General features: G+C 33.7%; 1 protein-coding gene across 1 annotated transcript; it reads left to right on the top strand.

The window, feature by feature from the left end:
• Positions 1 to 2,882: 2,882 nt before the first annotated feature.
• Positions 2,883 to 13,371, top strand: LOC142345909 (uncharacterized). The gene is made up of 6 exons (XM_075398358.1): positions 2,883 to 4,213; positions 6,555 to 6,851; positions 7,363 to 7,484; positions 9,596 to 9,806; positions 11,588 to 11,786; positions 12,858 to 13,371. Exons 1-6 carry the CDS (start codon positions 4,041 to 4,043, stop codon positions 12,894 to 12,896), a joined length of 1,041 nt encoding a protein of 346 aa, XP_075254473.1. The 5' UTR covers positions 2,883 to 4,040; the 3' UTR covers positions 12,897 to 13,371.
• Positions 13,372 to 15,297: the final 1,926 nt, after the last annotated feature.

Genomic DNA, 15,297 nt, shown 5'->3' with positions numbered 1-15,297 from the left:
TTAATAAATTAATCAAAAATAAATTAGTTTACGAGTTATGAATACATAAACATCAGTTACATAACTATAAATCGCTTTATTAATTCAAGAACGCGTCAAACGCTTTAGAGAAATCCTTAGAATCTGTTTTTAATTTCATCGATGTCCATAAATTTTATTTTGCAGTCTAGTAAATTTAAGATGTTAAGTCATAGTTTCTACACAATTCACTCTCCCCAAATTAGTCCCTTCATAAAGCGATCAATTCAACACCCCAACTTAAGGTGTGTTGATTGGTTCTGGGGTAAGCTGTGTTTACCTATCACTACAGGGTTTCTAATCCTCAGGGCTAAATTACACTGCGGGAAAAGTTGGGCTAAATTAATTTTGGACATTTACAACTGTAGCTGAAGTCGGGTTTTGTTTGCTCAGACTATGTCACACTGGAGCAAAATATAATATCATCTGGGGTATTGATTAAATTTGAGTTACTTTAAGATACCATTTACAAACTCCATTAGCAATTGGAAACAAGAGCAATTTTTTCGCAAAAAAACATTTAGCGCTGTTTTTGAAAAGACAAAAAAAAATATTCAAACATTTACATCATCAGATGCTGGTAGACTTTGGAATTTTAACTTTTCCAAGGGTTATTATTTTTTTAAAATTGATCGAGGCAATAGACGATCATGCCTAACAATTTAGCCCAAAAAGATAACAGTAACCGAATCACTCGTCAACCCTGAAGAAGAAAATACAAACGCGAAATCGCTGTAGAAGATCATTCAAAATTGCCAGCAGCTCGAAAACAAGATCTACTGTGCAGGATTGCATGTTGCTTCATAATAAATAGGCTAGACATCGGAGCTAATACAGTTCAACCTATATACTGCTTGTTGCACTTTACATGAAGTAAAACCTCTGAAGAAAAGCTACATTTTTCCGCAGTTATATTTAAGAAAACTTCCATCCCAGAACCATCTTGGTTCCAGCTTTAATCCAGCAATTTTCTGCGTAACTATTTCTGCGCAAAGAGAACACATTTTCTCTAAACTGCCACCACAATTATCAAATTTTAGTTTTATTGAAAGCTTCTGCTAAAAGGGGCAAAACATCTTAGTTTTTCCACCACTTTTTTTCAAAAATGGGGAAAAATATATGCCATGCTGGCTTTATCTTCGCTTATTGTTTACGCATAGTAGAGAAGAAAGAAAGAAAGACGCCATTTTGTAACCCTCAAGATATAGATTTCATTTTTATTGGGAAATTGAAGCATTCAGGCTAAATGAAGCTCTCAAAATATAAAAGTCAACTTCGTTTTGGACTGTATGATTACAGGTAAAAAGATATATATCTTTGCTGATGTAAGCATCAAAAATAGGTGACATTTTAGTAATGTTTATAACCTGGCGTAAATTAGATGACGTCCCTCCAGGCACAAATGTTTTAGTTTAAAAAACTTTGTTCAGTTGCAATAGCTACATATCAAATCCCACAGTCCACTGAGGCATGGCAAAACCTGACTCCAATTAGACAAAATCTCTCTCTTAGGCACACTTATAATGAATAATCTCTCTACTAATTTGAACAAATGGGTATTAGTGGGTATAAAAATGGATTTATTGCTTTTTGGCACATCGGCAATTTCGCATTGGGTACTTTGTGCTGACGAAATATACCAATTCATTAAAGCTGATGAACCAGATGGCTATGCCCATAGGGCATTATTGCAAAATTTAAAAAAAAATACAAGTAATTGAGTATTTAGGTATTGAGTTCATTACATCCGCTCAATTTTTGCATATAAGTATTTTTTTAAAATATTCTAATGGTGCCAGTAGTCTGCAAATTGTGGATAAAGTGTTTGGGAGTTGTTAAATTTAAGAAATGTTTGAATGGAGCTATCAAGTCTGACAAATTTGCGATTCGATCGAAACACAACTTGAATTCTGGCTTCAAATTAACTGTCACAGACTATTTCAACTGGGAAGCTTATTGCAAACTCAGATTCCTATCTTCCCAAAGTCACACAAGTCGCCGTTTGCCTGGAGAAATGAAGATTGGACAAATTTGTCTTAAATATCAAATCAGTTATTTGACACTTGAACAAGATTAAATCGTAGCCATTCAGTCTCCCTCGGGAAATCCAGGCAAATGCTAAAAGTTGCCTCCAAAAAATGCCAAATTCAAATATCAAATTAACCTTTATAAAACTTTTTAAACTTATATTATAAAACTTTTGTTCAATTCCTTTTCACGAATTCTGATAATTTAGTTCATGTATTGATCAGATTCTTGTTCAATTTGAGCCATTTTAACATTAAGAAAGTATATTTTAAGAAAGATACTCAACTGCTGCGCAATTAATTTGCATAAAAAATTGTCCAAGTCTAGCTAAAAACTTTCGAGAAAAGAAAAAATTTTTTAGATGACACGTGAAACTTTAACAACCTCAAAACTACAGCCACGAAGAGCAACAAAGACATAAATAGTGGAAATTTTGCACATAAATATTGTACGAAACAGTTGAATACACAGAATACATTACAACTATGACAATATCTTTCTATTCAGGTCCACAATTAAGATTCTAGAAGGGTATTTTGGAGACCCAAAAAGGGGATTTAACAAATGGGAGCAAACTTTACCTGGTTTTGATTACAAACTGGCACTCACTTTAACTGGCTAACACGTACACTAACACTCCCCTCCCCCTCAGAGCCAATCTAAAACACCCTAAATCTTACTTTGCTCAAAATCCTCCAGATTACAATCTAAACCCGCTGGGCAAAAAGTGCATTGAGAGGCTTCGCTTCCAAAGTGCGAGGGTGCATTATTGATTTTGCTGGATTTGGCGGGTGAAAATTGCCAGAGAAAGCAGCGGTCGGTCCAATAATTGGCTAAATTTCACCCAAAAACCTAGAAATCTTCATAAAAGCCAGCGGGATAATACACTTCTCTATCTCAAAAGCAAGAGCGAGAATTACTAACTACTTTCCCTCTCTTAAAATTATCACAATTGACTACTGAATTGTAAAAACTCAACAGTGCTCAATTTACAACACAAAAATATTTCGAATACTTCTTGTGAAATTTTGCAATTGGAAATTTTCCGCTGATATTAACCCAAAATTTGTGATTTGACAGAAAATAATAGAAAGTTGAGAATATTTTGATAAAAAGAGTAAACTAACACTAAAATTCAGCACGCGATCGTGACGTTACAAGACACAAAACACAAATATTAATAAAACAAAATGAGTTTTTATTTCGATAGACAGTTTAAATTTCAAATCATTTCCCATTTAACAACTTGAAATTGAAAGCTAAGCTGACATTTTAAATTGCGATCTTTCATTTTGAAGATATAATTATACTTTGAAACTTCATACACGTTACATTTCATTTTCCTTTTTAAGTTGTAACCAAAGTTTGATTGTTTAAATTAATTTAAAAGTTTATTTGCAAGTGAACAAATATTCGTCTTTTGACAACCCGAAAACTAAGTTGACAGTTTATGATCTGGTCTTAATTTGAAAGGAAAAGTTAATTTCAAATTATTCTCTCATTTAAAAGTTGTAACAAAAAAGTTTACATTTTAAATTGTGGGAGATTTCTTTATTTTGAAAAGATTATTTGCAACTGGGAACTTTTATCATTTTAAACTCAAGTTTATTCCTCCAATTACAAAAGTGAAACAACAAAATTTGACAGTTTAAATTGAGAGAGTAGAATTTATGATGGCAAAGTGAAAATAGCAAAGTTTCCAATCCAAGATCAATTAACACCAACTTGAGCAATAAATCTTATCATTCTCCAAATTCTCTCATTTTACAACACCTACTAACAAACCATTCAAATTGTCCTTCTAATCCCCTTCCCTTTTAAATTGCATCTGAAATACACTTAATTATCTTTTTACAGTTTCATTTTACAGCCGAGCTCAGACGAACATTAAATTTTGATATATTTACGTAAAAGCATTCACTCACTTCGCTCTCTCGCGTGGTTTATTTGAACCTTTATTGAAACAGTATTGTTATCTTTATTCCGCTATCAAAATGTCCGTACACGTGCGCTCCAGAGACTGTTTCTTTTTGACTGTTCTTTTTTTATTTGCCAGTTTATGTCATATCCAAATTGCAACATGCAACACCAGTGTCAGTTCTGCTTTTAAATGCGTCGACTGCAATCCAAGTGCTTGTGGCGCATCACCCACTAACTGCGCAAATGGGTGAGGCTAATTTTTTGCACTTTTGAGAAGGATTTTAACATCAACATATCTATATATTCGAAACAATTGAAAAAATATCATCCAAATGAACGACGTACTCAAAAGAACTTAACCAAAAATTAACCTTTTTCAAGTCAAAATTTAAAAGTTCAATTACAAATTTAATCATTGTAAACTTCATTATTCTCAAATTTACAAACCAAACGCAAAATTTGACAGTTTAAATTAAGAATTGTGTACAACTTTTGTTGATTTCTCTCTCTTGGACTAAGCAGCTAAAAATGGAAACATGAAGTTGAAGAAAGAAGTCAATTAGTGTCTATTTTGATCATTCTAGTTTCAATTTTCAAAAACAGATTTATACAACAATTTTTTTTGGAATAAAACTAAGCCGTAGTAAACATATAACCTTAATTTTCAAAGTAAGAATAATTAAACAAAAAATAATTACGATTGCAAAAAAGCATTGTGACAAACATATCGCCTTATTTTCACCTTGAATGAAGTCGAAAACAATCTCAAACAACAAACTTTCAATCATATGCCTACCAAAAGATACTTCCTAAGATGATTTCACTTATGGTAGGGATATAAAAAAAGTTAGTTACCTGTATAAAAAAAGAGAGACCTTTCTCTCAGCAGGCAAAGTCAAAAAGTTCTGATTACTACTTGGAAACATTAAAAATTTCAGACAACATAGAGCATATCTCTGTCAAGCGGTTTTTCTTAGTAGACAGAGATAGTTAGTTAGTTCATAGAAAAGCACCTCAAACATACGTAGCAAACCAGGTCCGTTTTCCAATAAGTATGCTGCATTCTGCTGAAAACGACTTCTTCAAACTGGCATAGGCTATCGAAGGACGCGAGGTAAGCTAAATAATAGATACCGACATAACATAAAAGCCCTTTACTTCTCAAAAATTTACAAATAGTTCATTAAAAGACATGATCCACAAATGAAAACATAAAAAATGTCAAATAATTCTAAAGGGCTTTTATTTTGAAAAAGCTTTCATTTAGACATATTGATTGGCAAGAAAAATTTCCACAGTATAAGTTTAAAAAAACAGGTTCTAACCATTGATAACAAAAGGATATCTTTAAAAAACAAAAACAATGAGGTAAATTTTTTATATCGTAGAAAATTATAAATCCAGAAGACACCAAACAACAATAATTGATCCCGCTATTTGCAGCACAAAAAGACCTTTGTTTAACATTAGAAACTCGAGACGAAAGATCTGGATTTTACTAAATTAAATTTCGAACTAGAATTGGAACTCTGATTATTATGACGTGGTTAGATCGAATTCGACAGTTTGAGATCTGTGGATGTTAAAATGGATTTTCGGTGGGTGAGAGGACTTCAAATCTGACATCTGATTGATAGATCGATACGGTAGCACCAGGAAAATAAAAGAAGTATAATTGATTTTAGTTTTGTCGCTATATTTATCTATTCATCGTCTACCGAAAAGTCGAAGTCCAAAAGCAAAAACTAACTTCTGTCGAGAACAATTTTTTTAAAAAATAAAGCCACTAACTGACTTAGAGTGCGATTCCTTAGTTGAGTTCAAGTCACAGCGTATATCTGAATAACATAAAATCTAATCTACAGAAAATAAGAATTATAACAGTCAAGATACTTTTTGACAACAATGAGATTTCAGATTAAAAAATTTCTTTAAAAAATTCACAAAAAAATCCAATCCAATCTGTTGTAATTCCAGGTGGAAAAAGTAGTCAATTAAAGTCTATTTTGGTTATTCTAGTTTCAATTTTCAAAAACAGATTTTTACAATATTGCAATAAATCTAAGCCGTAGTAAACATATAACCTTAATTTTCAAAACAGACAGAGAGATTTAGTTAGTCTTAGACTACTTTCTCTCTGTTTATTTTTCATTTGTTTTTCGAATATCTAGAAAATGTGTCTCATTTCGGGAAATCGCGGTAAATTATCTATAAAGATAAATTTACCGCGATTTCCCGAAATGAGAAAAATTTTCTAGAAATTCAAAAAAAAACCAATAGAATAACAGAGACAAACTGATAATCATTTACGGATTGTTTATTGTGTAGCTAGCACCTCTTCTATTCAATTTAGTCTCCGAATTCCGATCATTATTTTGTTATACGATAAATTCAAAGATAAATTGAAATAATGCTTAAGAAAAAGATTATAGTAAAAAAAATGGGAACAGCCCCGGAAAAAAATATTGTAGGAAAAAATGATGAATATTTTCAAATTGCAGATAGTTGATGAAAAATCTTAGAATAATATATACAAAATCGATAACAATTATAACCATTATTATTATCATTGTTGATCATGATTCCAGAGTTGTATTGGATCGATGCGACTGTTGCATGATCTGTGGAAAATTAGAAGGAGAACTATGTGCAGGGAGGTACAATGAGTTCGGAAGGTGTGGCACTGGACTGTACTGCAAAATGACATCCAGATATGCAGTGATGGGCATGTGTACAAAAGGGTCACCCCCTCCTCCTCCTCCTCCCCCACCACCACCACCTCCAGAACCAGAGACAGAGTCACAACATGAAAAGATCGACGACGATGAAGATGAAAGTGAACTGGATGATTACAAAGACTACATTGATGAGAAAATTCATAACAGGTGAGCATTAGATGAGCATCCATAAAAAACCTTTTCCTAAATGAAAAAGAGTTTACTTGGATTCAAAGAGCAGTTTATTGGGATTAATTAAAACTGCTTTTTGATCATCCATTTCAATTAACTGAAATTTGTTTCTCTGATCGGTATTTTCAGGCTCCAATGCTCATTGGGCTAATAAGCAGCATTGCTTGTTTATGTCTCAGCAAGCACATTAGTACTTCTGGTATATTTTCCATTCCAGGCTTTATAAATTAATTGTTGACTACAAGGAATAATGAATGAGGGGGGATCAAATAAGGAATGACAATAACAGCCCTGGTTCAAATTCTTAGCAGAACAGACGTTCCAAAAAGTTATAATAAAACTTGAATTCGTTAGCCATGATCACAATTAAACCGAAGTCAAATACCAAAAACAAAAAATCTTAAGTCACTAGAATATAGAGACCACAACGATAAAAAATATAAAAGCCGATACGTTATACATGGCCGAACCGCGTGATTAATTTTAGTGGCAAAGACGTGGGAACATCTGGTGAAGACAAGTCAACAAAGAAGAGCAACAAAAAACAGCACTTCGCTGGGTCTGGCAAACAGAAACACGACAAACACGCAGATACAAAGGACAAAAAAGGTAAAACTGCTCTCACAGGACAAGTTCAGTGCTGCCACCTGCTTATACTGGGAACTCTCGCCTTACAATGGATCGCATATTTTCATATCGGAACCTATTTTAAGTATTTAAATTGAGTGTTGCATATTTTTCGCTTTTCATCTGACCTTTGGCAGCAACATCAAATTGGAAAAAGTAGAGCTGACAGCTGATATAATTTTCAATTTTTTATTCTAAAAGGCAGAGAAAAATACCTGCCTTTGATTTTGCATCAGATAAGCCTGACATAACTTAAGAATCTCTACTTGTTAGACTATACTTGGTTAGAATAAGAAGAAAGAACAAGAGAAGGATTATAAGCGATGGCCAAACTCAAGGCTTACAGGCATAAAATGTAGATTCAAAGCCAGTCTGGGAGCAAAACCTACTAACGTCGGGCGAAGTGCTCTCAAACACAGCTGGCGAGCGGTTGGCTTCGTCAGTAGCTAGCTACGGCATAGGGAGGCTAGCCTCGGCTTCATTGAAGGGCGTGGGTGAGCACGGCGGGGCGCGCTGGGTTGCGGATTGAACAATGTGCAGGGGTGAAGAGGGTTCAAACTCCAAGAACCGCCATTCATCCAAAACAGATTCGGTGAATTGAATGTTTAGCGGCTATTAAGCCAAAAAGCCCTAGGAGCCATTCATGCCCTCAAAACGTTACCTGTTTATCCCGTTTTTGAGGACGAAAAGCCAAGAGGGTCAAACAAAAAAATCAGTCCAAAAAGAAATTGCATAAAAAAGACCACAAGACTAATAGAGTTGCTACAAACTTCATTTGAGAGCAATTAATAAGACATTCAGAAACTGACACCGGGGATGCACAATTTACAGGGCATTTTAAAAGGCTGAGAGAACAACCTGATAAAATTGTGTATAAGATAAGCTTCACACAGAGCTTTAAGTGGATACAAGCAACACTTGCTTCAACAAAGCATAAATCATTGTGAGGGAGACAAAAAAGGTGAATTTCAACAATCAAGTAAAAAATTTTGAGCAATAACTAGGAAAAATTACTTCATTATCTTCTTTGGGTGAACAGTGAAAACTATCAGGCGAAAAAATTGTATGACTCAATTCTATGACTAGAGTTGCAGCTAAAACCTGCCCATTTTCCACACCAATATTTGGAGACAAATAATTAATAAGAACAATAAACCATTGCAAACTTCTCATTTTCATTATATATTTCGCCTCAAGTTTTTTCCGCCCCAAAAACGACCGCATTTTTTGTACTGATAATGATTAGTATAGCTACATAAGAGGCAAAACTTCTGAAAATCAAACTTACGTAATAAGTGTGCAAAACGGTTCGAATCTTATCAAATCTTGTCATACATTATAAATGGACTCAAAAGAATCGTAAAAAATTTTGCAGTCGCATTAGTCAATTTAAATTTTTCGTTTCTTAATTTCAAACTATAGCAAGTTAACAAAAATCTTTTCAATCAAGCCCTTGGATATTGTTTTGAAATTTTACGACGCATTTAAAAATGAGTTCCCAGCTTTAAAATGGAATTTTTTCTCCTTTATGTCAGAAAAATTACTACATCCTGAATCACTCAGCGATCTATACGTTGATAGAAGGAAGTGGAGTGAATTGAGAAGAAAGACAATAGAATCAGATAGAATTCAAAAGAGCACAGCTTGACATCTGTTAAGTATTGTTCAGTTTAAATTTTTACATTTTGTGCCAAGGACGAATTAGAGTCTTCACATTCAATCTAAAGACCAATTTGACACCCTTCGAACTCACTCAATTATCGCAAAAGAGGACAAGTTCTAAATGCTATTCGCTTTCGAATTCATCACCACAAAACAAACATCCAACAAAGCTCAAGTACTAGCGGAACGTAAAATTTAGCAGGGTAGCCATAAACCTCCAATTTCATTATTTGTGATTATGCGAGAACTGACCATTAGAACTTTCTCTAAATTATTGCAACACAATTCCAATTTCTGCCGTAAAGTGCTCTGTCGAACATCAACCAAATTAACAATCCGACCAACGAGTGAAACTCTAGGTAGCCCCCCCCCCCCCCCAAAAAAAAAAGCCTAAGCCTGTCTCAATACTAGACCAAACCTCTCCTTTTCAGATGAGGGTTCAAGTGGTGGGAAGAAGACAAAACCCCTGCCAGAGAAAGACCTCGACTCTTCCCTCTACCCAGACCTGCACCTCATGGACGACCCCAACCGCTTCTCCCCCTCCCCATTCAAGTCTGAAGACGTTTGTCATCCTGACTGCACTGAGGCATTCTGTTCACAGTACCCTCGATCTCTCTGCTCCGCCAGAAACCAGCTCTATAGGTACTATTCTTCAATTCAGAAAAAAGAGCTAAAGTTTCATAATATAATAACTCAAGATAGTTGGTCGTGTGATTATTTTGAACATGTATTTAAGCTAAGGGTTATGATTGTTAATTTGCATGTTTGCTTCAAAAAATAAACGCAATTTCTCCAGCAGAAGGCAGACAATTTTATCTAGTGAACAACTAATTTTACCAACAAAAAACATGAGCCCAAAACGTGAGCCCAGAAATAAAAAAGAAATAAAAACTCACTTAGAAATCTGAATTGAAAGGGGTAAAGGTATCAAACTAAAACAGAGGTTACCCAAGCTATATAAACACGAGGGAAGCCTCGACTGAAGTCATTAATTTCTGCTCTGGGATCAAAAGTTTGCTCCAACAAATTGGTTATCACACACACACACTTGTGAAGAAAAATACGAAAAAAATATGAAGAAAAACTGCAATCTCAGCAGAATCAAAAAACACTAAAAAAGCGCAGAGGTGTGATCATGAAGCAGCTATGTCATCTTGCTAGCCAGATTAACTTCAGTCAACAAAAATCACGAGTCAAGAAACTTTTCCAAAATCTGTCACTTTTTGAAGCAAAGCTTTCAATTTGGACCAATTCGGAAGCTTCAATTAACCTCTCCAGAACAGTGATTGGACTTGTCATGAATTAAAATATTGACAACTTCTGTTGTAAAAGACCAAATTCAACTAAAAAATCAAATGAGTGAAAAACAAATATAGACATTAAATTGAAAGATCTCCAGCACTTAATGGGGTCAGTTCTATATCTTTGACTAATTATTCAAATGAAAAGGAAATTTAGATTTAGATATGCCTCTTTGTAGTCTTAAGATTTGTAGACAAAATAAATGAGATTGAAGGGCAAGACAACAAGAAAAACTACAAAAACAGTCAAAAATCAAAATTCACTTTTAAAAAATGGCCAGTTATTAACACGACAAACTAAAACCTCCAGCAATTCCTAAATTTCATTTTTACGTCGAGAATAAGTAACATCTGTCATTACTTAAACAAACCTACAAAAAACTCAAAATTTACAAAATTACTACAAAAACAAATAGTTTGAAAGTAATCAAAACGAATATCTAAAAAACAGCAGGTAGATAAAGACTTCGTTAGAATTTCAACAAAACCTCTCCGCATTAGAACTTAGTATCAATAAAAAATAAAAAAAATGTAAAAAGTAGTGTCAAAACTCGATAAATCATTAGTTGCCCACAGATCAAATCAAACAGCATCTAAGCGCCATTTACACAAATATACCGTACGTGATAGACACAATAAATCTTTTTTTAATTTTAATCTTTGATGTATTCTAACACACCATATGCACTCAAATGGCCGCAAAAATGAAAACAGAAAAATGGCTCTAAACAGCGAAAAATCTAGATACAAATGTCTAAATTTTTTATCCTAAAAAACCACGAAGACTAGAAAAATAGCCTCATTAACCCATCAGGGTTACTAAGACACGTAAGTCCTGAAGATGGTTACATACCACTCAAATTCTCTACGATAAATATATCAATCTGCCAAAATTGACTGAACAGAAAAAACAGTTGAGCACACAGTTCCTCCCCCAAAAAGTGGGGTCGGAACAATAAACTCTTGAAATGCTATGCTTAAGTTTATTAAAAACATTACACGGGTTCATTAACGCCCTTTCAGAGTTATTCAACAACTGGATTTCACTTCGAAGTTTGATGAATTCTCGATAGCAATAACACAAGTGTATGATAACATTCAGTCTCTGTTTACTCTATGCAGAACGAACCAGAAGTGTGGTGACTCGTGTGGCACTACAGCATGTCGGGCGTGTGAGTTGACCTTTGACCCGATGAAGAGCTGCGTGCCATGTCCAGTGAAAGAGGGGTCAGGAGGGGTGATTGATGACAAGTGTGTGAAGGAGTTCGCCAGGTGTGCCAAAAAGGGCTTCCAATCAGTCAGAAGATCCGACTCATTCAAGGTAACACACACTTCTAAGTAATAGTTGAAACATTTTCCAGTTAGGAACAGATAAATTCACTTGGTCATAGCTGAGAGAGGCAAAGCTTGACACTAACAATTGGTGTATTAGAGAGGGTGATGTGACTGTATTAGACGGCCTATCCTAATAAACATAATGAGGTGACTTCATAAAATGCAGTATCCCCCTTCTTTGGTTCCATCCAAGTCAGCAGATCAAGTATTCAATGCCCAGCATTAACTACAGACTTAATGCAATTCACCATCAGTCGAGAAACAAAAAGTATTCGATCAGTTAATGTTACTGAGTAAAACGAGTAATATACCAAAATGCGTCATTTTTCTTGGCCAATCAGAATCGAGTATTTAAATACGCATAGAAATCGTTCCAATTTACCTACAAAGCTCGGAAAAAGTGCAATTAACATAATTTCAAGTAAATCTAATCATAAGACCTATCAAATAAGACATGATTCGGCTCAATATTTTTCGGCTTTTTGAATTCATTGGTACAAAATGGTGACTGGCATTGAACTAATGCGTTATTAGACAAAATACCGGCCAAATGAGCATCAAAAATTGCCGTCTAAAAACCACTTGTGGCTATTATCGTAGCAATGTTAATACGTTATTGGATTGTACTTTGCTTTGCTTTATATATCATTCGAATCAGTTAAATTGAGCATACGAAAGAGTGTTTTATCACCTTTAGTTAACATTTCCAAACAGTCAAAATTTTTGAGGTATGCTAGATCATACTATCACAATGAACCCAAAAGCAATCAATATGGCACGTCTAATTTGTTTTGAAGTGTTGTTAGCCGTAATTGGAATTTATAAGAGAAAAATTAGGTCAATACGTAATTCAGAATTGAATTTGTATATGCTGTAATACAAGGCTCAATCAAGGCCGAACAGTGAACCAATTATCATATAAAATGGCGTTGACACATCGGATTTTTGTAAAGTTCTCAGTTTGTCCTATAATAGATGCTCAAGACGAGCACATAGTAGGCAATTTTCGTGTGCATAAAAATTTGATCAAATTATTCAAAAATTTGTGTTCATTCAGGGCCAGGCGTGGTTCCAATGTGCAATACCCACATGCTGAATGTGACAATGGAACACTTTCAATTTCAATCGACTGCCAATTTTCAACACAACCTACAGAAACTACCATTCTCATGTTAATTTGTAGACAAATTCTTCATTTTCATCATGGACACAGCAACACACAAGACAAACAATGAACGAGAACAAAACTAGACAAGATAGCAAAAAACGAACTCAATAACTCGAGTACAATAATTCGTTACACCGCCAAAAGATATACTAGGTAGATACTAGATATTAAAAGCTGATGTAAAGTCAATGATTACAACGGCGCGGAACCCGAGACAGTTTTAAAAATATCAAAAAAATTTGGTCAATTGGCGGTGTGAACTTTGATACTTGCAATATTTAATTTTGTATTTATGCATTCTTGAATTAACCAATGAAACCAACGAGCAGTGCAATAAATATTATTGCTGATGATAGTTCGACAAAATAAACGATTAGTTTCGAATTAAAACAACTTTGTATTATTTCGTTTTTCAAAACTCAAAATATTTGCTTTCCTAGTTAAAATTAAGCTCAAACTGCTAAAAACCATAAAGCATTTGAGTCATAATTTGCAGCCATTGAACCGCCATTTGCGAAACGGAAAATTTTTATGTCAAATTCAACTTAATCAGGTTAAAATATTCATAGTTGCTCCCTAATTAAAATTAACTATTTGCAAAAAAAAATTGTGAAAGCTGTTCAGTCATTTCAAGCGGATATTTCAAAACATCGAAGGATATTCAAACCTGATACAGAAAAAAATCTACACAGACTCTGAAAAAAATGTCGACAAACTCCACGATAAATATTGCAGCAAGAATTGAGAAATGAGAGCTAATCTAAATTGAAAACCATAGCCAGGATCACTTGCAAGAAATAAAATGTTATAACTTTTTGAGTATATGTTCCCAAAGCAGCCAACTCAGCTTCTCCATAAGACAACGAAAGCAGAAGACCAAAAAACAGCAAAATTTTCTGGGCTCTGATAAAAACAAGTCAGCAGATGAGTGATAAAAACATGCCTCTCAAGCTTGTAAGAATTTTCATTTGATTTCAGAGAATTAAGTTTCTTCACAAGCCCTTTCATTTGGATAATTTCTCATCACTCCACTCCTTTTACTTGAGGGTTAGATTTAAAAGACTCAAACTATTATCTGATAGTGCCGATGTCCCAATATCACCAAAAATACCAAAAAAAATTGTGAAAATTGAGGCAAACGAATTTCGAAAAAAACTCATTGAAAGTTTTAAGCCAATCCAGCCGCAACTTCTGACATGCAACTGATGTGGTTTTGCAAATTTCGTCCCATCCTTTCTGATCAAAGAGGGAAACCAAGTAAAAGGACTTTGATTAATATGCGCACCAAAAAAAGTCGTTTAAAAACTCGATTTCTCTTTACCCTTTTTTCATTGATATTTCATTTTTGTTGTTTTCACCACAATTCAGAAAAAATACATTTTTTTGAAACACAAAAGGGTCTAATTGAACTAGACTACATATCCGAATACAACTGATTCAGAGAAATATAATTCTAAGATCTTCGAAAATTGAAGGAAAACATGGTTGGAAAACTTCTAACAAAAAAGGGCCATTTAAAGAAACTCCAAATAAATTAAGAGACTCATTGAAAATTTCAAGAAGATAAGAGTATGAAGAGCAGATATATTCCGAATCGTTTTATATCAAGTATTCTGTATGTTTTGGAAATTATTAGACAATTTATAGCCCCTTTAAAAAGCCGACTGCTAAAAAATTGAAAACATCTAAAATGAGTACTGACGAGGAGTTTGAATCTTTCTTTGATGTTTGGAATCCAAAGATTGTTCATTTTTAACATTTTTTAAAAAAAGAAATACTATCATCCATATTTTCAAAAAATATGGCGTAATTGAAACTAAGAGAAATCAGATTAAAATACAATTAAACTAAACTTTTTGCATACGATTTTCACTATATATGATTCCCTATAAACCACGAAACCTCTACTTCTAAGAAATTCAAACTTACAGGAAAGCAAAAAGGAGGAGTTAACAATTAACCCATTTGATTTGTTTCCCAAAACAAATTCCTTTTTATCAATGGATATGTATCAATTATTTCTCTTGTTATAGCTAATCGAAGTTTAGTGAACTACAAGCATTCATTATAAAAATAATTTGCACAAAGTAAACAACACAAAATGTTGTTTTCATTTTTTGTTTTTCTTTTCAATAATTGAAAAATGAAATATTTTGTGAATTGCTTAACACATAGAGAAACTGTTAGTTGAATAGTAAATTCGCTCTACAAAATTCTTTACTCAAATTTCCCCTAATCGCTATCTAAAAATTAAAATTTAGAAGCTAAAAAATTTTGTTTATCTATTGCTCTATTCGTAACAAATACCCGGCAGATTGCCAGAAAATAG

This window comes from Convolutriloba macropyga, chromosome 9 (genome assembly GCF_964194025.1).
Source record: "Convolutriloba macropyga chromosome 9, txConMacr16.3, whole genome shotgun sequence".
Classification (NCBI taxonomy): Eukaryota; Metazoa; Xenacoelomorpha; order Acoela; family Convolutidae; genus Convolutriloba; species Convolutriloba macropyga.
The sequence above is the reverse complement of the archived record's forward strand: the minus strand, read 5'-3'. Positions and strand labels throughout refer to the sequence as shown.

Excerpts from the sequence above, each read along its gene's own strand:
- LOC142345909 (XM_075398358.1), top strand. The coding sequence starts at position 4,041 with ATGTCCGTACACGTGCGCTCCAGAGACTGTTTCTTTTTGACTGTTCTT. Across the intron at positions 6,852-7,362 it reads GATGAGAAAATTCATAACAG|TGGCAAAGACGTGGGAACAT; the intron begins GTGAGCATTAGA and ends GATTAATTTTAG. Across the intron at positions 7,485-9,595 it reads AGATACAAAGGACAAAAAAG|ATGAGGGTTCAAGTGGTGGG; the intron begins GTAAAACTGCTC and ends TCTCCTTTTCAG.